Raw genomic sequence first — 26,285 nt, forward strand, 5'->3', positions numbered from 1 at the left:
GACTAACTACTTTAACGTCTCTACCTGTTTTTAGTTAATCTGTTATCATGTTAGTTAGTCGGTTACTCTGTCAATATAATGTTATAAATAGGACGTATCATGTAAGGAAGAATTAATCAACAAAGTCTTGAGTTCTTCATTCAAGCTTCCCCTGTTTTTCAACAGCCTTCTTGCCTGTTTCTTTACATGGTATCAGAGCCATTGAGATCATTCCTCCATGGCCACTTCTACTCGCAGTGATGCTGGTTCAGTTCCTTCGCCAGCCTTGAGCGTGATCGAGGATCCGGCAAGCCCGTACTATTTGCATTACGGTGACAGTACAGGTTTGCAACTCACCTCCTTGATCTTGAATGAGGAGAATTACTCAACTTGGAGCAGGTCAATGATCATGGCTTTAAGTGTGAAGAACAAAGAAGAGTTTGTCGATGGAAGCATCTCTCAACCTCCACAAAATCACCCACATCATGCAGCTTGGAGGAGGTGTAATATAGTGGTTTCTGCATGGATTTTGAATTCCATCCCAAAGGAGATGAGCACTAGTGTAATCTACTTGGAGACAGCCAGGAAAATCTGGCTAGACTTGAAAGAAAGGTTTAGCCAAAGTAATGGACCAAGAATTTATCAGTTGCAGAAGACAATCTCCTCTCTTTCTCAGAACCATGGAAGTGTGATCTTCTACTTCACCCGCTTGAAGGGACTTTGGGAAGAATTAGCAAATTATAGACCCAGATAGCAAAATGAATATCAATCCGAAGAACAGGTTATCCAGTTCTTGATGGGATTGGATGAATCTTACTCAAATGTTCGTGGACAAATCCTCTTAATGGACCCTCTGCCACCAGTTAACAGAGTATTTGCTCTTATACTCCAAGAAGAAAGACAACGTGAGGCTGCCATGATTCAGAATTCTGAAGCTGCTGCATTTGTTAGCCACTCAAATGACAGGTCGGTCAACTCATCTTTCAATCAAAAGCATCCTCAAAAACAAAACACTATGGGTCAACATCGCAAGAAGGATAGACCTATCTGCAGTCATTGTGGAAAACCAGGTCATACAAAGGATAAATGTTACAAGCTTCATGGGTTTCCACCCAGTTTTAATTTCACAAAAGGCAAAGTCTCTGCAGCAAATCAAGCTTCCAGTTGTGCTGTAATTCCAGATTCTCCATGTGATTACTCTAAACTAACCATCACTCCGGATCAGTGCCAGAGGATTCTTTTGATTCTACAGCCTCAACTGCAATCTCATGGGATGACCTCTATCACAAAGGAAATCCCAGACCCTCCGGTGCATCAGGTTGGACATCTGCAACCGGCAACAAGTAGGACCCGAACACCATCCATTCCAAGTTTTTCAGGTAATACTATTTGCCCAATGACTGCTATTGCTCAAAATCAATCCCATGTTCCTTGGATTATAGACACCGGAGCCACAGATCATATGGTGTGTTCCATTTCTTACCTATCAATAATTACGGAAAAAATAAACACCACTGTCAGACTCCCTACTGGTGAACGAACAGATGCAACACATGTGGGAACAGTAAAGATATCGAAGTTGCTCACCTTAAGAAATGTTCTCTGCATTCCGAATTTTTCCTTCAACCTTATTTCTGCCAGCAAGCTCATAAACTCCTATAACTGTTGCTTGATATTCCTGCCAAAATATTGTGTCATACAGGACCTGTTGAACTGGAGGACGATTGGAATGGGGAGGCTTGAAGATGGTTTATATCATCTTCAAGTAAACAACACACAGGCTGCAGCTGGTATTATAAATCCTCCATTGTCTTCCTCATTGTGTTCCTCTGCAAAATCAACTGATAATGCTCATGAGTTTGATCTTTGGCATCGTAGACTAGGCCATTTGTCTTTCCCTCGTCTTTGTCTTTTAAACAAATCTGTATCTGAAATGGACATTAGTCTGAATAATCATTGTGAAGTTTGCCCGATTGCCAAACAAAGAAGGTTGAGTTTTGCTCACAGTACCCATGTCTCAAGTTCAGTTTTTGAGTTAATTCACTGTGATATATGGGGTCCATTCTCCACAGCTTCACTAGATGGTTCAAGATACTTCCTTACAATTGTTGATGACTATAGCAGAAGCACTTGGGTTTATCTCATGCAATTCAAGTCCCAAACTAAGGACATTATTCAGTCCTTTTACACTTTAATTGAGACTCAATTTTCAGCTAAGATAAAGGTACTTAGATCAGATAATGGTGGAGAATTCAGTATGAAAGATTTCTATGCTTCAAAGGAAATTATTCATCAACTCAGCTGTGTAGACACCCCTCAACAGAATGGGGTGGTAGAGAGAAAACACCAACATATTCTCAATGTAGCAAGGGCACTAAGGTTTCAAGCAAACCTGCCTTTGAATTTCTGGGGAGAATGCATCCTAACCGCAGTGTACCTCATCAATAGGTTGCCGACTCCAAAACTCTCTGGTCTATCACCCTATGAGGTCCTATTTGGTTCAAAACCCTCCTATGATCATTTAAGGGTGTTTGGATGTTTATGTTATGCCTCAACCCTAAAAACATTTAGGTCCAAGTTTGATCCAAGGGCCATACAATGTGTCTTCATTGGTTATCCTCATGGCATAAAAGGCTACAAACTTTATGATACTCACTCCAAAAAGGTCTTCATTTCAAGGGATGTTGTATTCCATGAGTTTATATTTCCTTTTCAACATGATGCTTCTCATCTCATTACTCCTGCCTTAGACTCTACTTCTGAATCCTGTGACTTAATATTTTCCCCATCTGTCATCACTTATGATCAGTTACATCGAACTAAGCCACAAGACACTTTTTCTGTACCCAATGCTGAAGTCATTACTTCAACCAGCACGACCCATGGCACGCCCAATGGCACGCTTGACAATCAAGTCCATTTCACTCCTCCTTCTTCACCTCCTTTCATATCAAAGCTGCCAATTGTTTCTTCTCAAAATCATCATCTTAGGAGGTCCTATACGCTCAATCCCGACCTCATTTCAGAAACAACACCATTACCTCTTTTTTCATCTACCCAACAACTTAGACGATATCTTCGAGTCAAACAACCTCCTGCATATTTGAAGGATTATCACTGTGGTTTGGCATCTGCAAACCACAGTAAACAAGACTCCCATGTACTGTCAGGACAACCATATAATATTTCAGCCTTTCTGGACTACAACAGATTTTCTTCATCACATCGAGCTTTCAGCCTGTCCATTTCTTCTGCAACTGATCCGAAGAACCATTTTGAAGCTTTCAAATCTTCTGCATGGTGTGATGCGATGAAGCCGAGCTACAGGCACTTCATGATAATCACACTTGGACTATAACTCCATTGCCTGAAGGGAAGAAAGCAGTAGATTGCAAATGGGTCTACAAAACAAAGTTTAAGGCAGATGGAACTGAGGAAAGGAAGAAAGCGAGGCTAGTTGCAAAGGGTTACACTCAACAAGCCAGTCTGGATTATCATGTGATGACCCAAAGATTGATTCATAGATTGATTTTGATGATCACAAAACCTTGAAGTATAGATACTAATGCTTATGTTGCAAGGAGAAAGATATTTATTTTGCAAGGAACATAGCAAGTTGGGAGAACACAAGAAGGCCTCCAAAGCTCTCAAGTTGGAAGAAAGCTACAATTTATTGGCCCAAGCTTAAAGTTCAAAGGATTCAAATTGGAGGAGTAAAATCAAAGAAAAAATTCAAAAGAATAGTCTTCGAGTCGACTCCTGAGGAATTCGAGTCGACTCCAATGTTTACCGAGTCGACTCCGGGGAAGTATGAGTCGACTCCTAGGAGTCACAGGACGAAAAGACAGAGAGTAGTTTTTCGGACACTGAGATTCGAGTCGACTCCCACAAAGTCCGAGTCGACTCCAAGATAGCGCATCCCCAAAGACAGAAGACTGTATTTTCGTCTCTGAGATTCGAGTCGACTCCCAGACAGCTCGAGTCGACTCCAAGGCAGCGCTACACCAAGATGGCAGAAGGCTGTGTTTCGAAAACTGAGAGCCGAGTCGACTCCGGAACAATTTGAGTCGACTCCAAGACCAGACAAGCCAAAAATACAGAGGATCAGTTTTCGGGCTCTGAGAGCTGAGTCGACTCCAAGAGAATCCGAGTCGACTCGAGGAAGAAAATCAGAAAGAAAGTCCTCTGAATTCATGGGATGAGCCGACTCCGAAAATGCCAAGTCAGCTCCAGATGTTGGCGAGTCGACTCCGGGTTAAGTCGAGTCGACTCCCAGTCAAGGTATGCACTTTAATTCAAATTTGGAACAGTGGCCGAGTCGTCTCCAGTAAAGCACGAGCCGACTCCTGCAACAGGCGAGTCGACTCCTGATCGCGCGAGTCGACTCCGATCCCAATGGTAATATTGTCAGGAGGTGCAGACTGTGTCCAACAGCTCTATTTTTGTCTCTAACGGCTATATTCTTGTTTCCACGCCATCTAAAGCTATAAAAACAAGAAGAGAGCTAGGGGAGATGGAAGGGAAGTGGGAGAAAACATTTAGGGAAGAGATTTCAAGGGAAATCTCCCATAAGCACAATAAGGGCCATTCAAAGTGAAATAGAGAGAAGAAGAGCTTCCAAGTGTATCCCAAAGCTTCCTCTCCATCCGTGTGCTGCCGCGGTGATCCTCTACTTCGTGCCAAATCAGAAGAGGGTCAAGTAAAGAAGAAGTCGAGCTCCTCCATCTTCAAAACTCGTTTGAGGGCTTCTCTTTACTCTATTTGTTTATATTGTCATATTTGCTTGTTTAAGAAGCTTTGTCTTGTTTTATACTTTGTTTTAATATCTTGTAACTTGATTCAATCAAGGGATTGAATCAAGGGATTAAGGTTTGTTGGTGAGCCAAAGAAAAACCAACGGTGTTAAGGTTTGTTGGTGAGCCAAAGAAAAACCAACGGTGTTAAGGTTTGTTGGTGAGCCAAAGGGAAAACCAACAGTGATAGGTTTGTTGGTGAGCCGAGGGTAAAACCAACGTGTAAGGGTTTGATTGTGATCCCGGAAAAACAATCGGGGAGGTTCTAGTCGGTGAGCCTGGGAAAACCGACCGAGTTCGTTGTGCGCTCGTAAAACAACAAGTTGGGTTGTGAGCTTATAAAACAACCGGCTGTAATCGGTAGGATTATAGTGAAATTCCCAAGAGGTCTTGGGGAGTGGATGTAGGTGCTGGGGTGCACCGAACCACTATATGTCCTTTGTGTTTGTAATGCCTCTAGTTATTGTCTAACTAACACACTTACTTACTTAGATAAATTGCTTGCTTAATTCTTATCCGCACATCCTTTAGTTGCAAGCATATTTAATCAAGTCGAAGTCTATACATCAAACCCTTGCTAAGTTTAACTTTCACTGTGCATCTATACAACTTAGCATAGTTAATCAAAAAGTTTTAGAAGTAGCATAAAAGTTTTAAAAGACCCAATTCACCCCCTCTCTTGGGTTGTATCTACTGGGCAACAAGTGGTATCAGAGCAGGTGCTCAAATATTATTTGTAGTCTTAACCGACTAGAGCCAAAGATCATGACAACTCAAATAGATAGTTTTCTAGGAGAAGGACAATCAATTGATACACCTCCACTGTTTAATGGTATAAACTACCCACATTGGAAAATACGCATGCGCATTTTCATTCAATCACAAAACTATTATCTATGGAAAATCATAATAAATGACCTTCACACACTCTCTCATATTAATGAGAAGGACTTAGCACAATTAAATGCTAATGCTATGAACATATTATATTGTGCTATTCAAGAAACAAAGTTTAATGAAATTTCTGCATGCTTATCTGCTAAGGAGATCTGGGATACTTTAGAAAATATTTATGATAAATCTCAGATTAGCTCTCATATGCTTCAATTATATACTAACAATGAGACTGCAGAAAAGGGTGATGAATCTCCCTCAGTCGAGTCGACTCCAAGTAGCTCAGAGTCGACTCCCAAGTTAGTCGAGTCGACTCCAATAAGGTCCGAGTCGACTCCGAGGCAAATCAGCTTCCTAAAGACAAAGAAAAAGAGGAAGCAAGAAGAAAGGAAGAAAGAGATAAAAAGGAAGAAAGCCTTGACCAAGAAAGAGTCAAGCCAAAAAATAAAGGTTAGGAGCAACAATGATGATATTAGCTCCAAGAAACTACAAGAGGTAACTGACTTGTGCTTTATGGCACAAGAAGACAAGGTAAAATCTGAATCTACTCTTACCTCAAATGATTTTCAAGAAGAATTCTCTTATGATGAATTATTAAATGCTTTTCATGAGTTGTATAGTGAATGTAGAAAATTAACTGTAAAGAATAAAAATCTTAAGAAACTAAATTCTGAAAATGAAAGCTTAAGGTCATTTTCAGAAGAATTGATTCAGAAAAATCATAGCTTAATTAAAGAAAATCAAAACTTAAGTAAAGAAATTAACCAATTAAGATGTTTTATTAACAAATTCACTGTAAGTTCAGAAAGATTAATGTTTGAAAGCCAACATGCTGATTTTGATAAATCAAAATTTAGCTTGACTCCTTCACTTAGCCATAAATCTCTAGAGAAAAAGGTTATCAATTTACCAAGCAAACCATTAAATAAGATAACTTATTTCAAAAATGAAAAGGATGGGAATAACAACTTTACCTATCGTTCTAGTATAATTAAATCAAATGGTAAAGTTATTACTATTAAACAGATATGGGTTCCAAAAGGAACCATATGTCCTAACTCTCAAGGACTCAAGCAAGCTTGGGTACCCAAAATGAGAAAATGAGGATGTACACATAGGTGTACCAAGGTACCTATGGAACATAAAGAAACTTAAAAAGTTATTAACAAAAAAAATAATAATGAAATCAGTAATTCTTGCATCTCATCATTATTTGTGCTTTAGTATTTGATATGATTTGCTAGTAGTGATCAATTTTGTGATATAGAAAATACTTTTGGAAATATAATCAAATCTCTTCATTTTTTTTAGTATACTTTACTCACTATTGGATAAGTTGCTAAATGATTAGTCAATTTATTAAGAATAACTCTATGAATTCTCTATATGCTTGATTGAGAGTTATTATCCATGGCATTATTGTTTATTGATCATAGATATGATAATGTGTACTTGGTATGCTTTTGAATATATGCACTATGAATACCAAGAAACCATCCTTGGCATATAAAATCAACTCATGCTAGTATGTACTTAATCTCAAAAGACCTTGCCATAGGCTTACTTAGATTATCTACTTAAAGGTCAAAGTTTTGCTATGCATGCTAACTAAGAAAACAAACAAAAATCATTTCTAAATCTAAAGATGTTGTTTCCATCTCCAAGTTTTTCAAAAGCCTACATTGGATTTATTCTTGAAAAATAAAACTGAAGTATTTTTCTGTATTTACTAAATCTTGTAAAAGTGGTTCAAATGATAAAGGTTTCCAAACTGTGAAGATAAAGAGTATCATGGCACAGTGTTGAAAACCAAAATCCTGATAAAGGTTATACAGAAAATAATATTAAATCCAATGATTTCAGCACCAAGGACACCATAAGCAAAATAGGATTAATAGAATTCTTGAAGAAATGAAAAAGACAATTATGTATGATAGTCATCTACTTAAATAATTTTTAAAAGACTATCATCACTGCTTGTCATACATATGATTTCTATTTTTGATGAAAATTTTGATCTTCTGAAAAATGAAAAATGAACCATTGCATATCTTTCATATTTTTCAGTCGTACATGGTATTATGAAAATAATGCCAAATCTGATAGAGATATGTCTATCCTTGAATATCATTCATCAAGCAATGCATATAGAATATTCAATGAAAAGATTTTAGTTGCAGAAATATCAAGTCATTTTATTCTTTATGAGACTAATGATTTATTATCAAGATACTAAGATCAAATTATATATGTATATGGTTAATCTTTTACATATAACAATCTAAAAATATGTTAATAATTTAGAACCAAATTGAGTTTTTCAGAAATGCACTTAATGAAGAAAAATTGATGACTACTAAAAGACTAAATCAAGAAAAGATGAAATAGATCTTGATGAAATTTTTGCATGATTAGAAGTAAAGATCACCATCATCATTTGCTTGCTTTATGAGCTTTATAGTCCATCAAATGAGTGTGTAGAATGGACTCCTATGTGCTTACTTTATTAAAGAAGATATATGTTAAATAACCACCATATTTGAAAACACTCATTACAAATATGATAAAGCAATATATGATTTCAAACAAGCATCAAAAGCATGATACATAAAAGCTTAAGTAACCTTTTTGATAGAAAGTAATAGTGATAAATCTATGCATCAAAAAGATGAATTTGTGATATCTTATTTACTCAAAGTATGCATTGATGACATCATTTTTGGTTCTACTAATGAAGAGTTATATTGCAAAGTGAGTTTGAAATATGATGAATGAATTAACATCTTCTCTCAAACTCCAAATTAAGACAAACAGGAAAGGGGATCTTCATTGACCAACGTTAGTCCACAAGAAAACTCTTATAGAAGATTGGCATGAAGAAGGTATATCTATGACCCCATCTTGTAGAATTTGAAAAGGATGAGCAAAGTAGATCTATTGTGTTAAAGCTGTATTGAAGCATGATAGAATAATTATTTTATCATACAGCTAGTAGACCAGATTGTATGCTCATTATGTGACCTTGTGCAAGACTTCAATCTAACTTTAATTAATCATATTTTATTGATAACAAATAAATCATAATCTGAATTTTGATAGAAACAAATGTTTAAGATAAATTGATTAAAACATAGTTAACATATCTTATTGATAATTATCTTAAGCAAATAGAATCTAAACTAAATTGACTTGAACTATCTTGGTTAATGAATCTATCTCTTTAGTTCAAATGATATGTGCTTGCTTATATTTAGGCAATCTCTTGAGTAAAGTGACTCAACATGCAACTATTGTTATATCTTATATTGAGTCATCTAGTTAAAAAATATATATGTTGGATGAATGCTTTGTATCTTAAAGAAACTAATGACCTTCCTTCAAGAAAGAAAAATGAGAAATTTCAACTTGAAGGATATCTTCATGTAAGATACACTAAACATTCACATGCAAACAAGAGAGAGGATCTTCTTCAGCCAAAAGTTCACACATAAGAAATCTAGTTTGGCTTGAAGAACATATAATGAATAGGTAATTTAGATACCTTTCTCACAAATTAGTTGAGCAAAGTCAGTAACTTAAATCTTATTATGGCATGATTAAATTCTTTAATTATTAATTTTTGATATCATGTCTATATGTGTATTGACTGACTTATACTTTTAGAAATTATTTCATGGTTTGCCCAAACTAAAATATATCTTTGCCTATGTCATAACCATGAAATACACAAGTACATGCTTAAAATGTTGATGTAAAATAACTCATGAGAAGTTATGAATCCTTGAGCATAATGAAAATGTTGTTTGCATGATATACATATATATGATACGTAAGATTAATTCTCTATTCTGCTCTCTCATGAAAATTACTTGAGAATAACAAAAAGAGAGAGAGATAAAGAAAAGAAAATGGATATTATTCAAGAGAAGTAAAATCCAAGTAGAGGCAAACACTTCAACCTTAAGGAAAAGCAAAACAAACTTAATATATTCGACACATTTGTGAGACTTGTGTGAGCATTCTTTTGGAAGGGATAAAATCCATAATTAATTACACTTAAACAGGGAGGTTTTGAAGTAAACATTTTAACCTTTATATTGCTCATCATAGGGATGGTGCCAATGGGGAGGCTAGTGGTAGTACCCGGCACTATTTGACCCAACTATTCGGTGTAGGGCATATTAGGGACGGCACAAGAGGGAGGCTAGTGGTAGTACCTCGTGCCCCTTTCCAACTCCACCGGATAGGGAGCAAATAGAGTATAGAGCATAAGAAAGTTATAAATGAAAAACAAAGTAAATGAAAGTAGAATTAAGTCAAATTTTTAATCACTTGAAAACACACTCTAAGGATGAAATCATTGCAAGATTATATTTAAATAGGGGGGTTTATTTGAAAAGAATTGATTTTGATCCTTGACATTCTTGTTCTTAGTATTTTAATGCATGACTTAACACATGGTATATTTTGCATATGGTATGATGTCTTGATTTATGGGTTCTCAATATTTTGTAATGTTTCATACTTGGACAATTTGATTGAATGTTTGAATTGCTACATAACATCTTTTATTTAGTTTTATTGAAAAGAAATTTCAGATTTGTCATTCACAATCATTGTTAAAATCTGAAAGCTAAATAAAATTGTAGAAAGGAGAAGAGAAGAACATCTCTATTTAGGGAAAATAAATTGATATTGATCTATCTTTCTACTTGCCTAACTTTGATACATAATGTCCTAATACTTGTTAAAATATCCTTTATTTTGTATCGAAACTCAAAATTAAACACAAAGATTCTGAAAGTGCTTTAATGTTATTGAAATATGTATTTTTCAATCGTAACAATTTAAGATGAGCTACATTGTGAAAGATACATATCTCATATTATGACTTAGAAAGCTTCTATTAAAAATTCTATGTAATTCAGAATCCGATTTTGTATAAAAGTTTAAACTCCATATGATTACTAAATAAAATGTTAATATAAGAAAAACAGAATTTATTTTGATTGCTCCAATACGCATCCGAAACATATCATTTCTTATCTTCAAAGTATACTAATTTTGATTCAAATGATGTGTCTTACGATGATCTTGATTGCAAGTAAATATTTTTAAAATATATGACTTTATTTTAATATTTAAAAATTTATTGAGCTTCATGTATACATCGCTGAAAAACTATGATTAAGAAATTGAGTTCTAAAAATATATATACCTCAATGATCATCTATATATTTTTTTCTCGCCTACATTCTTAAAGATTTCCATCAGAATATATATAGAGTGAATGATCTAAAAGCTGGAAATATTTCACCTCACTCAAATGACTCTAAAAGAAAGAAAATGTAAATGCTGTTGAAAGAAACTGAGCGTCAAATGAATCATTTTCTGATTAATATTTCAGTACATTTTCTCAAAGATTAAGAGGAAGCATAACTTGTTCTTGATAGATTAAAAAGGGTGATTGCTATAAATTTTGAATAATTCTTGATCACTCTCCATTCTCGATATCATAGAATTTCAGTTCTATTCACGTTTGTCATTAAAATCTGAAATTCAACAAAAGAAAAGAATGATTAAAGAAGTATGCATCTTTTGAGGGGGAGCTTTAGATATTCAGTATCTTATCCTAAAGTTACTTCAATTTGATGTATACCTTAAATCTTATGGATTGATTTTTATGAACTTCCTTATATTGCAAGACATGCTTTAAATTACCTTGAGATGAGTTCTATAAAGGTTGTCTTATCTCAAACCTTGAGTCTTATGAAAATAAGCTGAAACTTATAGAAAATATATTTTTGAGATTGACAATTTTATTGAACATTATCTTATGATTCTAAACTCTTAAATGGAATGATCAATTGAGGGGGAGAAAGAAAATTTCAGAAGGAGAGGTCTTATGGAACTTAATCGCATAAATCTATAACTAAAGGAGAGAGAAAGAATACTAAATGAAAAGTGATTCTAATACTCTCCAATATGTATCATCTGAAATTTAAATCTGAAAATCTTTATGATACACCTTGAGGCGTGTTATTTGGTTAGTATATCTCATGCATCACTCTTGAACCAAATTGCAAATCTTAAGAGCCTCTAATTTAATGAAAAAGGAGGAGAATAATGTGTTAAATTTTCTTGAGTATCTCTTAGAAAATCTATTTTTTTTTAAACTTCACTAATGAGCTCTAATTGGCTTGCTTTTTGGAACTTCAATTTTGTGCAAATTCATTATTTTATGTATCAAATTGTGCTTATTTTCTAAAGAAATAAAAGAAAGTCTTTAAAAGAGCTCTAAGATGTATCAAAAATTGCATGAATGTATATTTTGATATTTGTGCCCCAATGCTCCTATTATCATAAAAGAACTTTGAAGTCATTAAGAGAATTAATTAATTTGCTCTCATGGTTGATAAAATACTTAATAGATTGGGCAAAAGGTCCTAAATGAACAAGCTTTCATACTTATTATTGAAGAGAGGTTAGATTTCCATTCGTGTGGTACTTCTTGAATTAACTTAAGAAAGATTCCACCTACACTTGCTTAGAAAACTATCTGTGGTATCACATTCGATGTGTTCTGCTCTGAAATTATCTTAATTGGCTCTGATCTATGCTCATTAATCTGATTCTAATATTATTGCCTTGAGTTATATGATTCATATCCTTGCAATAATTTGACTTGCAAATCAGAGTACAATAAGGAAAAGAAATATATGAGCATTCTGATCTTTGTGCTTAATGTTTCACTATCTTTTTGATGTTGTCAAAAAGGGGGAGAAATATCTAAGTATATGCTCATAATGCCTTTATGCTTTGAATTGAATACAAATCAGCTTAAATTGAAATATGTTGATTGCGTTAAGCTGATTAAATCTAAAGCATTATCATGAAGTATGTTTTTTAAATATATATGTTTTCTACTTCATGCAACTTAGCTATGTATTACTTCTAGAAAACAATATCTTTTATATTGCATATACTCCAAGTTTTGTCATCATCAAAAAGGGGGAGATTGATGACCCAAAGATTGATTCATAGATTGATTTTGATGATCACAAAACCTTGAAGTATAGATACTAATGCTTATGTTGCAAGGAGAAAGATATTTATTTTGCAAGGAACATAGCAAGTTGGGAGAACACAAGAAGGCCTCCAAAGCTCTCAAGTTGGAAGAAAGCTACAATTTATTGGCCCAAGCTTAATGTTCAAAGGATTCAAATTGGAGGAGTAAAATCAAAGGAAAAATTCAAAAGAATAGTCTTCGAGTCGACTCCTGAGGAATTCGAGTCGACTCCAATGTTTACCGAGTCGACTCCGGGGAAGTATGAGTCGACTCCTAGGAGTCACAGGACGAAAAGACAGAGAGTAGTTTTTCGGACACTGAGATTCGAGTCGACTCCCACAAAGTCCGAGTCGACTCCAAGATAGCGCATCCCCAAAGACAGAAGACTGTATTTTCGTCTCTGAGATTCGAGTCGACTCCCAGACAGCTCGAGTCGACTCCAAGGCAGCGCTACACCAAGATGGCAGAAGGCTGTGTTTCGAAAACTGAGAGCCGAGTCGACTCCGAAACAATTTGAGTCGACTCCAAGACCAGACAAGCCAAAAATACAGAGGTCCAGTTTTCGGGCTCTGAGAGCCGAGTCGACTCCAAGAGAATCCGAGTCGACTCGAGGAAGAAAATCAGAAAGAAAGTCCTCTGAATTCATGGGATGAGCCGACTCCGAAAATGCCAAGTCAGCTCCAGATGTTGGCGAGTCGACTCCGGGTTAAGTCGAGTCGACTCCCAGTCAAGGCATGCACTTTAATTCAAATTTGGAACAGTGGCCGAGTCGTCTCCAGTAAAGCACGAGCCGACTCCTGCAACAGGCGAGTCGACTCCTGATCGCGCGAGTCGACTCCGATCCCAACGGTAATATTGTCAGGAGGTGCAGACTGTGTCCAACAGCTCTATTTTTGTCTCTAACGGCTATATTCTTGTTTCCACGCCATCTAAAGCTATAAAAACAAGAAGAGAGCTAGGGGAGATGGAAGGGAAGTGGGAGAAAACATTTAGGGAAGAGATTCCAAGGAAAATCTCCCATAAGCACAATAAGGGCCATTCAAAGTGAAATAGAGAGAAGAAGAGCTTCCAAGTGTATCCCAAAGCTTCCTCTCCATCCGTGTGCTGCCGCGGTGATCCTCTACTTCGTGCCAAATCAGAAGAGGGTCAAGTAAAGAAGAAGTCGAGCTCCTCCATCTTCAAAACTCGTTTGAGGGCTTCTCTTTACTCTATTTGTTTATATTGTCATATTTGCTTGTTTAAGAAGCTTTGTCTTGTTTTATACTTTGTTTTAATATCTTGTAACTTGATTCAATCAAGGGATTGAATCAAGGGGTTAAGGTTTGTTGGTGAGCCAAAGAAAAACCAACGGTGTTAAGGTTTGTTGGTGAGCCAAAGAAAAACCAACGGTGTTAAGGTTTGTTGGTGAGCCAAAGGGAAAACCAACGGTGATAGGTTTGTTGGTGAGCCGAGGGTAAAACCAACGTGTAAGGGTTTGATTGTGATCCCGAGAAAACAATCGGGGAGGTTCTAGTCGGTGAGCCTGGGAAAACCGACCGAGTTCGTTGTGCGCTCGTAAAACAACAAGTTGGGTTGTGAGCTTGTAAAACAACCGGCTGTAATCGGTAGGATTATAGTGAAATTCCCAAGAGGTCTTGGGGAGTGGATGTAGGTGCTGGGGTGCACCGAACCACTATATGTCCTTTGTGTTTGTAATGCCTCTAGTTATTGTCTAACTAACACACTTACTTACTTAGATAAATTGCTTGCTTAATTCTTATCCGCACATCCTTTAGTTGCAAGCATATTTAATCAAGTCGAAGTCTATACATCAAACCCTTGCTAAGTTTAACTTTCACTGTGCATCTATACAACTTAGCATAGTTAATCAAAAAGTTTTAGAAGTAGCATAAAAGTTTTAAAAGACCCAATTCACCCCCCCTCTTGGCTTGTATCTACTGGGCAACATCATGACACATTCTCCCCAGTTGCTAAAATGGTCACGGTCAAAACATTACTAGCAATTGCTGCAATTAGAAATTCGCATTTATCTCAACTTGATGTAAATAATGCATTCTTACATGGAGATTTGATCGAAGAAGTATACATGAATTTGCCTCCAGGATATGAACTTCAAGGGGAGAAGGGGAAGAAGATGGTCTGTCATCTACATAAATCTCTGTACGGGCTGAAACAAGCTTTAAGACAGTGGTTCGCCAAGCTATCTTCTTTCATTATCTCCCAAGGCTTCATTCAGTCGAAGGTTGATTATTCTTTATTCACACGAAAGGATGAAAGTTCTTACACTGCAATCCTTGTATATGTTGATGATATAATCATTGCAGGGAATGACATTCTATATATAGATGCTCTCAAGAAAAACCTTGATGCACAATTCAAACTCAAGGATCTAAGAACCTTAAAGTTCTTTCTTGGCCTTGAGATAGCAAGAAGCTCTAAAGGGATCTCAGTGTGTCAAAGAAAGTATGCCTTGGAAATTCTACAAGATGTTGGTTATCTCGGTTCCAAACCAGTGAGAAGTCCTATGATCCAAAACTTAAAACTCAGCAGCCTTGAAGGAACATTGCTTGAAGATCCCACAGTCTATAGGCGATTAGTAGGAAGATTGTTATATCTTACTATAACGAGGCTCGATTTGAACTTCTCTGTGCAGGTTTTGAGTCAGTTTCTCGGATCACCACGACAACCGCACTTGGATGCTGCATATCGAGTCTTGAGATACTTGAAGGCTACACCAAGGCAAGGTTTATTTTTCCCATTAGATTCTGAGCTTCATTTAAAGGCTTTTTGTGACGCAGATTGGGCATCTTGCTTAGATACGCGTCGATCAGTCACCGGTTTCTGTATATTTCTTGGGCGATCTCTCATTTTGTAGAAATCAAAGAAGCAACACACCATTTTCCGATCTTCTGCTGAAGCAGAATACCGTTCCATGGCCTCCACATGCTGTGAACTACAATGGTTAATCATCTCCTCAAGGATCTTGATGTACAACATACCAAACCGGCATTAGTATTCTGTGATAATCAAGCAGCATTGCACATTGCTGCCAATCCAGTGTTCCATGAGAGAACAAAACATATCGAGATTGATTGCCATATTGTGAGAGAAAAGCTTCAACTGGGCATCATCCGAACCCTTCATGTATCCGGAAACTTACAGCTTGCTGATTTGTTGACCAAAGCACTCGGAACAAACCGGTTTCATACTCTACTATGCAAGATGGGTATACACAATCTATACACTCCATCTTGAGGGGGAGTATTGAGGAACAGCACTCTCAACTCTGCTTCACTCCCTGCATTCTGGATATACTTCAGTCACTCCATGAAGAACTTCAAGAACTGTGACTAACTACTTTAATGTCTCTACCTATTTTTAGTTAATTTGTTATCATGTTAGTTAGTCGGTTACTCTATCAATATAATGTTATAAATAGGACGTATCATGTAAGAAAGAATTAATCAATAAAGTCTTGAGTTCTTCATTCAAGCTTCCCCTGTTTTTCAACAGCCTTCTTGCCTGTTTCTTTACAATAATTGTTACCTAGCTTCTGGATGGTAGCACCTAAATAAGATTATATGTTCTTTTGTTGTAGCATCTCATTGATGGAGTTTGGTGATGCTACTCAAATAATAGAAAGCATATTTTTGGACTTGAATTTTCTGAGCTTGATTATGCTTCTTCATCGACCGAAGCCTAAAATAGACTCCCAATTCTTGAAAAAATAATATACTTGAATTTCCGACGCTTTCTACCAGCGTCAGTAGATTTTTTTTCAACGCTCACATTGCCCACTGAAAGATAAACACATTAACATAAGCAAGGATTTCGGATCACTTACAGATTTTTCTCTTTAATTCGATTCACTGATCGAGGAGTGGATTTTACCAATGAAAATCTACTGTTTTCCACAACCTAAATGCCCAAGTCTCTTGTTGAGAATCTCATTAACTACCCACACCTTTTAAATGAAGCCTTATGCATAACTGTCAATAGACAGTTTCAGGGTTGGAGAGATGTCTATGAAAAGACATCTCTTTTGGACATGAGATCATGTCTTTTGGTTACCGGTTTGGTTGAACCATCATGGGTGGACCAAACCAGATTTTCCAACATCTCCCACTCACACATGATGGGTTCAACAGTGTGAGTTTTAACCATTACGAACAAGTCTTTTCTCTGCGACTTTCATACAGGCAAGTAGATCGTGCGACCAGCATACCAATAAAGAAATGATAACGAGCTCACACTATCATACATCTATTAGGAATATATAGTAGTTCAGTAGAGTAAGTATGCAGTACCCCAGAACAATTAAGTCACATTTCAAATACCTCATGATCTCACTTTAACTTATCACATTACTTGTTTTCTGTTTTGTATTCACAATCATGCTTTAACACGAAGTTAAGATGATTGGTCGACCAGTAAATACAACAAAGAAATGAGACACAAAATGATCTTCCTTTCTATCTCGAATCTCTTAATTATAGTTTAGTTGCTTTTCCAGATATGTCCCAATAAATCGAATCAAGCATGATTGCAGGTAACATTCCAAGATAGCATACACTGAACTAAATCTTAAGAAACAGTAAAAGTAATAAGGATACTAACAGAGGTAATTATAGCCTCAGGGCTCACACAACGAGAGAGAAGAGATCAATTCTCTCGTTACCCTTATTGGTCGAATTACGCACATGTGGTATGAAGCGCATGTTATGGTATTTTTCTCCTTTTCCATGGAGCGTATGTTGATTCTCATTATATGAAATACCATACAAATGATAGTTCAGACACACTTAGTGTCCAACTTGAGTTCACCACTCTACTTTCTTTCTCATTATTACTACGGAACTCACATTTAGTATTTAAAACAGATAAGGTGATTTGTGGGTTTACTCACCTTCGGTCACAAAATATTATATAGTAACCTCATCTTGATTTACTATCAAGGCGACACTAATTTTAAGCTTGAGCTCATAAATACGTTATGCTTAAAATTGTCTCATCTCTATCAACCACAAGTTATAGAGGCGATTGCCCATGTGAGAAGGCCAATCTAATTTCTGCCCAATATACGTTTCTTTAAATGAACTAATCATATGCACTAAGCATTAACGCATATATATATGCATATGTGTGTGCTTAAAAAAAATAAATAAGAACTTAGCATTAATATAAATACATACATGTGAATCCCAAATTAGAAATTAAAATATCTCATTATTCAAACCATTAAGTACATCAAAGTCTATAAAGACCTAAAGATTTCACATGTCTCATAAATACATCTCTAGGAATAGATTTATTAAACGGATCTGCGATCATTTGATTCGTAGATATGTACTGTATGTTCACTTTCTTTTGTGCAACCATGTCTCTCACAAAGTTATACTTTGTATCAATATGCTTAGTCTTTGAGTGATATTTGGGATCTTTTGTATAAGCTATCGATGCTTGGCTATCACAATGTACTAGTACTGGATATGCAGCATTTTTCATAACCCCCAAATGATTAAGAAATCTCTTTAACCAAATTGCTTCTTGTACTGCCGCTGAAGAAGCTACAAATTCAGCTTCCATCGTGGACAAAGCTATACAAGTTTGTTTCTTACTACTCCATGAAATTGCCCCATTACTTAGTAAGAAAACATAACCAGAGGTTGATTTTCTTTCATCCAAATCACCTCCCCAATCATTTCCTTGATAACATAATGAATAATCCGCAATACCTTTTAGATATCTTAATATCCTTTTGACCGCTTTCCAATGGTCATGGCTAGGGTGTGATTGATATCTACTTACCATACCAACTGCAAAGCAGATATCTGGTCTTGTACACATCATTGCATACATAAGATTTCCAACTGCACTGGAATAGGGAACTCTTTTCATTTGCTCTTCTTCTTGTGGAGTCTTCGGGCACATTCTTTGGCTTAACGCTTCAGCTTTTGCAATGGGAGTATCAATGGGTTTACAATCTTGCATATGAAACTGTTCAAGAATTTTCTTTATATAAGGCTCCTGTGAAAGAGATAATAACTTTTTTGAACGATCTCTTTCAATTTTAACTCCAAGAATATAGTTAGCTTCTTCCATGTCCTTTATTTCAAAATTAGTGAACAACCAATTCTTAACTGATGCTAAGAATTCTTTATCATTAGCAGCCATTAGTATATCATCCACATAAAGTGATAAAATCACAAATTTGTCTTTGGATCTTTTAATATAGACACAGTGGTCTTCATCAATCATGGCAAAATCATATGATATGACAGCCTGATGAAATTTTATATTCCACTGTCTAGAAGATTGTTTAAGGCCATAAATCGACTTCAAAAGTCTACACACTTTGTGCTCTTAGCCTTCTTTAATAAAATCGATAGGTTGTTCCATATAAATTTCTTCTTCCAATTCTCCATTGAGAAAAGCTATTTTTACATCCATTTGATGTAATTCAAGATCCAAACTAGCTACTATGGCTAAAATTATGCGAATTGAGGTGAATCTCATAACAGGAGAAAATGTCTCGTCATAGTCAATCCCCTCTTGTTGTGTATAGCCTTTTGCTACAAGGCGTGCTTTATATCTTTCTATTGTGCCATCTGCCTTGCACTTTATTTTGAGAACCCATTTGTTCCCAATTGCTTTCCGACCTTTCGGAAGATCAACCAATTTTCAAACTTGGTTTGATCTCATTGACTCCATTTCTTCTTCCATTGCTTTCATCCATTGCTCTTTTGTAGGATATTTAAGAGCTTCATCAATATTTCTCGGTTCACCTTCCTCTTGAGGTGTAACAAGAAATGCTTCTGCTTCAATCTCAAATTGTCGATGGGGAACTAATCCACGGTTACTTTTTCGTAATTGAGATTGTTGTGAAATAAATTCATCATTTCTTGAATTTCTCCCACTTGAACCAGATGTTGTTGATGGATTTTCAAGATTTTTTACCAATTGAGATTGATTAAACAAATTATCATGGTCTTCTATCTCAAATAAAGATAAACCTTTATTTATTTCATCCTGATTTGGAAAATTATTTTCCAAAAATGTGGCATTACGAGATTCAAACTCAGTAATACTTCCATTGTCAGTGTTACCAACAAACACATATCCTTTGGAATTTTCAGAATATTGAATAAAAATACTCTTTTTGCCCCTTGGACCCAATTTTCCATATTTATGAGAAGAATCATGAATATATGCAACGCATCCCCAAGGTCTTAAATTACTTAGGTCAGGCTTGCGACCGGTCCATAATTCATAAGGGGTGGAAGTTACTGATTTTTGAGGGCACTAGGTTAAGTACATATGCAGCTGTTAATAATGCATCACCCCAATAGGTGATCGGCAAATTAGCTTGTGCCATCATAGACCTAACTATTTCCAATAGGGTTCTATTTCTTCTTTCCGCAACACCATTTTGTTGTGGAGTACTAGGAATAGTTAACTGTCTACCTATTTCTTTTTCATCACAAATTTGTTTGAACTGATCAGACAAATACTCACATCCACGGTCAGTTCTTAACACTTTGATTTTCTGGTCTAATTGATTTTCAACAAAGTTTAAATATCTTATAAAGCAATCTAATGCATCAGATTTATGAGATATCAAATAGACATAACTGAAACGTATATAATCGTCAATAAATGTGATGAAATAAGAAGCTCCATGTCTTGCCCTTACATTCATCGGCCCACAAATGTCAGAATGAATTAATTGCAATGGAAAATTGGCTCTAGTTCCTTTACCAAATGGTTTTCTTGCTGTTTTTCCTGCTAAGCAATATTCACATATAGCTAGATTAACCTTTTCAACAGGGCCTAATAATCCCTCTTTGGCTAATCTATTCATTCGTTGTTGCCCAATGTGACCTAACCTAGCATGCCAAATATTTTCATCCATGTTTGGATTACTAGTAGATGTAACAAAGGAAAAAACAGTACTTATTACATTACACATACTATAATCAGTATCAAGTATAATAAAACCATTTAGTACATAACCAGATCCATAATAAGTTGTCCCTAGCAATATGTCTACACCATTACCATGAAAATTTAAGATGTAGCCAAACTTAAGTAACATAACAACAGAAATTAAGTTTCGCCGAATATCTGGAGCATATAATACATCATGTAGAATTAAGGGTTGACCACCTCGCATATTTAATTTGCAGGTGCCAATCCCCTTTACTTCAACTCTTGAATTATTTCCCACATATATCCATCTTGCTCCTTGTGGAATTCGACGATATTCCACGAAAGCGTCTCGATCTCTTGCTACATGGTCTGTGGTCCCTGAGTCTACAGTCCACAAAAGATGAGATTCAGCTAAGAACACAGAACTTGAAACATAAGACATATTTATATTTGTGCTAAGGATTTTTACCTTCTTTGCCTCGGAGCATTCACGAGCAAAGTGACCCTTCTTGCCACAGTTGTAACATCTCAATTTTGCTTTGTTCCTCTTAAAAGGACGCTTTCTTTTGCCCGGCTGGCTATGCTTGAGCTTCTTAGAGGACTTGCCATTACCATTGTCTTTCTTAAAATGACCACTAAAATGATTTCGCTTGAAGCCCGAAGCTCCTTGCGAACTAGTGTTAGCCGTATACACTTCATTAGTGGTTTTATTTGCCTCAAGACATTCCTCCAATTCCAGATGACGACCAGCATTAGTGAAAGTTCTAATGCTTTTATTATGGGTTAAGTGAACTTTCATGTGCTCCCAACTATGAGGCAAAGATCGAATTATAGCTTGAACTTGTTGTTCATCAGTTAGCACATGTCCAGCATCTCGCAGTTCACTTATCATGTTCGACATTTTCCTTAAATGCTGCTTCATATTATTATTAGTGCGTTTCTTATATGTGTCGAACTTGATGGTCAGCTGCCTAAGTTTGGTGACAGAAGTTCCACCAAACTTTTCTTTTAATGCTTCCCATATTTCCTTTGCCATCTCAAAAGGCCTGAACTCTCGCATGATATCATTTTCCATGCTACTCAGCAATGTAATCCGAGCAATTGAGTTCTTCTTTTTTCAGGCAATATAAGCCTCCTTATCCCTTATGTGTTGAACCGTTATTCCATCCTCAGGCTCATTCATGGTATGGTTTAAGGCTTCCAGCACCTCTTGTTCCTCCAATACATATTGGATTTTCATTTGCCATATTTTATAATTTTCACCATTCAATTTCTCACCCTTATTAAGTTCAACTACTATATTCTAAGATGCTGAAGCCATTGCAGAAAACTAAATTTCTACATAAAGACAAACATGCACACAATTAATGCCAAACACAACACATATTTTTCTTTGCCACTAAACACAAATAAAATTAATGCTAATTCACATAATGGCATGGAATTGAAAATTCACTATAAACATTAATTTTGATTCTTAGCAGACAAAGTTCTAGTTCTTAAGACAAATTATATAGTAAGTCTTAGAACTCCCACTTTAAACATGTATACTAAAACATTAAAAATTATATAAACATGGAGACATTTATTATCATAAAAAAATTTAAATAATTAATACACAAGTAAAGAATATAAGTCATTCTAGCATCGACTATTTTCAACTAGTGATTTTGCCATCTAAGAACCCGAACCCTCCTTGGAATAGTATCCTCAATTTCTTTTTGAATCATAGTTGATACTATTTGTTCGATCCAAGGAACCATTATTCTACTAATGGTATGACCTCCAGCTACTGCTAAAATTCCACTAATCTCATGCATTAAATACTCTTTTATAAATGCTCTCACCAATTGAGCATAATCTCTCACTACTAAGGAATTCCAAATATCTCTTAGAACTTGTTGCCATGATCCAAATAGAGAATCATACAATACTTGGTACCGTTGATGTTGACATAACGCATGTCCTAGATGAATGATTTCTTCCATCATATAATGAATAGTTTGTATATGTAAAATCATGTCATCATTAGGATCCATCCTTATAACTCGTAATGTGTGCAACAAATCTCTAAGCCTCGCCCTTTGTTCCGGAGTCCTTGCTGCCCTCGGAACCCTCACTAAGAGTGGTACTCGTGGCATTATTTCCTACAACAAATATGGAAAAAATGCTTAGGCATAACACTGAAATATAATAACACACAATTAAAGGATACAGGAACATTCAATTTCAAAATTTCCAAATGTCACACATACAATCACGGTATGATTGGAAAAATTTCAGAATTTATTTATTTATTTATTATTTTTTTCTCAAAAAAATATTTTTCTATAATTTTAACTCATTTTCGAATATAAAAATAATAAAAAAATTATTTTATATTCGAAAAAATATTTTAAAAAAAAATACAGAAAATTAGAAAATTAATTATTATTATTTTGAATTCAATGGTACAAACTACGTCTCAATATACTTCTCCAAACCATGTTTGGAAATTTTCTCTCCAGAAAATTGGTGGCCTGCCCGTTAAACTTCCACCGTTGAGAGCGGGAGGTGTACGTTGCTCTGTGAAACCAGCCTCACGCGGTCCCCTCCGCTTCAGAAGATGCGCGGCCCAAACCTTCGCTCAAGCTACACATCTCGCTACTCAACTTGGAGCGAGCGAGCCAGCCTCTTACACCACCAAACCCAGACTCAGAGGCGTGACCAAGCGTTCAAACCCCCAAATGCGCTCCCACTTGGATTACAAATTCCGGCTACAGAGCTCAACCTTCTTTGTTTAAATATTATATTCTTCCCAACGTAACCCATCTCTCCTCCTTTCTCTTCTTCAAGATGTTCGGATGAAAAAAACAGTAAGAAGAAGATGAGGAGGGGAGAAAAAAAGGGTTTGGGACAGTTGGGCTTCCCTTTTTCATGAGGTGGCCGCGTGGGAGAAAAAGGGGAGGTCTTCTTCACATGAAAAAAAAATTTTGCAGAAACAAGCTTGAAATTTTCGGGCCTTGTTTCTCCCTCCATAGTGAACGAAATTGAGTGTATTATATATGGATAGAAAGGTTGTTTCAAGGGCTTTCCATTGATATAAATTTCGTTTCCCAAAACAAATTGTGGAGAAAGTTATCAAGGTTCAAAATTCCGGGTTTTTGATCTTTATGAATTTATATATCTCAAACCAGTGCACTAAACATCACCGAACTTTCCAGATATCATCTACATATCATATAGTATCTTCATGCAAAAAATCACGGCCTAACTCTATGTGTAAACAAAACCGCCATTAATGGCCATTCAAGGTGGTGAGTGCGAGAGCAATGGATTTAAGATGTTAAAAACATGTAATATTCACTTCAAAACATTTCAGAAATCGAACAAACATGCTCTGATACCAATGAAAGATAAACACATTAACATAAGCAAGGATTTCGGATCACTTCACTACAACAATAAAGGCCTATCGCGACTCTATATTGCCGACGCTAAATAAAAGCGTCGGCATTTTTTTTTCCCCCGACAGTAACCGCCGACGCTTGTAAAGAGGGTCGGAAAAAAAACCATTACCGACGCTTATAAGCGTCGGCATATGTAAAAATACGATGACGCTTATAAGCATCGTCGGACTTCACTCCTCCCACCACAAAACCTAATCGATCCCCTCCCCCCACAGCCCACAGCCCTAAATCCTCAGCCCTTCCGTCCCCTTCCGGCGACCGACCCCTTCCGTCCTCAGCCCTTTTCACCGATCTCCGCCGCATCTCCTTCCCCTCCTCCCCTCTTCGTTGGCCTCCTCTTCGTGGACGACTTCCTCCTCCTCCGCCACAGAGCACTCACACGGCGTTTGAAGTTTGGAGCCGGCAAGGATTATCTTCTTCTCTTGCTTCGATCAAGGATCATAGGATTATCTTCTTCTCTTTCAGAAAAAGAGAGCTCTGCCTGGAGATATTTATATATCTTTCTCTTTCTGTCTCCTTATTTTAGGAATGTTCATTCATTACTGTATTAATATTTTTCATTTCAGTGGATTGGAGCGATTGCATGCGATCTAGATCTACTGCTCTTCAGATCTCTTCGTTGGCTTAGAAATTTGGGAAAGTTATCAAAGGAAGACTTGCTCTCTTATCAGGTACTTGAGAACTCGTTTCCCTCTGTCCTTTTTTTAATCTCAGGTTTATGCTTTAGAATTCTCTGTAAATGTACAGATTCTGGCGTTTCCTTTGCTTTGTTAGCTTATTTTCTAAGTTTTGAGGTGGTAGTCTTGGAAATATATGGTTTCGTTTGCTCTCTTACTTTTATTTCACTGAGTTTGTCCGATTAGATTATGCATTTGTTTTGCATTTAGCATTTCCATATATGACCTGTAAATTAGCAAGTTTATCTTTTTGCAAGTTTTAGCTTACAGATTTTGGAATACCTATTTTGGAATTCCTTACAGATGTCTGAGGTTTGGCTTGGGCTAGAGACAAATATAAGCTCACTATCCTGTTCATTTCTCTATGTGTATAATCTAGTAATGCTACTTTTGCATTGATATACTTATTTTTTAGTACACAGTTAACTTTGTAAAACTTTTCTTCAAGTCTCAAGGACCTCTAACAATGATTGTCAAGCTAGGTTGAGTTTGGGAATTTTTCTCCTACCATTAGAAAAAAAAATCCTTTGTTAATCTTCTTATTTAAATTTCACTCTTTTTCTCTTTCTCGGTTTTCCATTAGCATCTTCTGGTTGCTGGACACAAATACAAGCTCCTCTTATTAGAGTTTGCTACCATATTGTTCATTTCTCTGTGTGTAATCTAGACCTGCTGCTTTTGCATTGATATACTTATTTTTCAGTACACAATGAACTTCGTAAAACTTTTCAAGTCTCAAGGACCTCCAACAATGATACAAAATATTCAGAACAATACCTCTACATCACCTAGTTAAAATTCTCTTGTGAATATATTCATTATGCTATACTTCTTTCAAACAAATTTCAAATGAAAGAATCACCACTGTAGACTATCAATTTCCAGCCCCTACATCTAATTACCAAAATGTTCTTATTGTTAGATGTTATTTTTAGCATTAATCTTCGGCTCAAACTGCAATTCTAGTCATCCTTGATATAACCATCTATTATAACAGTGATAATTCTAATTAGAATAGCTCTTAAATGTAGAACATAATAAATTATATATGTAGCTATAATACAGCAACATGTGTGTTTGTTGCTTGCCAATATTAACATGCTGATAGTTGAGTACATAAAAGGCATTGACACCATACATATTAATGTAAAAGTCAAGAACTTTTGTTCTTTGTAACATTAACTAGCCTTTCATTTGCATTAATCATTTGATGTGTGTGTGTGTTGGGGGGATGGGGGGTGCTGTTGAGAGAGAGATGGTAAATAAAACAACCCACTATTCTAGAAGATTGTCTTCACATACTTTTGATTCACAAAAGCCATCATACAGCTTCTGCTTTTATTTTTGAGAAAAACTAGTTTTGATCCAATACCCTGTTTTTTTTATGAAAAAGGAGAAATAAAATATTGTACCGATTTGTCAATTTATCATTCCATGCACAACCATCCACCTAACCTTTCCTCCATTTGAATTAGTTGCAACAATCGTATGTTCT

At 36.0% G+C, this 26,285-nt stretch overlaps 1 protein-coding gene and 1 pseudogene across 1 annotated transcript; one reads left to right on the forward strand and one right to left on the reverse strand.

Annotated features, from left to right (window-relative positions):
- Positions 1 to 217: 217 nt before the first annotated feature.
- On the forward strand, positions 218 to 733 carry LOC149753356 (uncharacterized). The gene has a single exon (XM_089923728.1). It carries the CDS (start codon positions 218 to 220, stop codon positions 731 to 733), a length of 516 nt encoding a protein of 171 aa, XP_089779854.1.
- A 22,418-nt stretch (positions 734 to 23,151) lies between these two features.
- LOC148703168 (signal recognition particle RNA) lies at positions 23,152 to 23,434 on the reverse strand (annotated as a pseudogene).
- Between the last annotated feature and the right edge of the window lie 2,851 nt (positions 23,435 to 26,285).

Source organism: Phoenix dactylifera, chromosome 6 (genome assembly GCF_051530095.1).
Source record: "Phoenix dactylifera cultivar Ajwa chromosome 6, Ajwa_hap1_PhDact_Kaust_v1.1, whole genome shotgun sequence".
Lineage (NCBI taxonomy): Eukaryota > Viridiplantae > Streptophyta > Magnoliopsida > Arecales > Arecaceae > Phoenix > Phoenix dactylifera.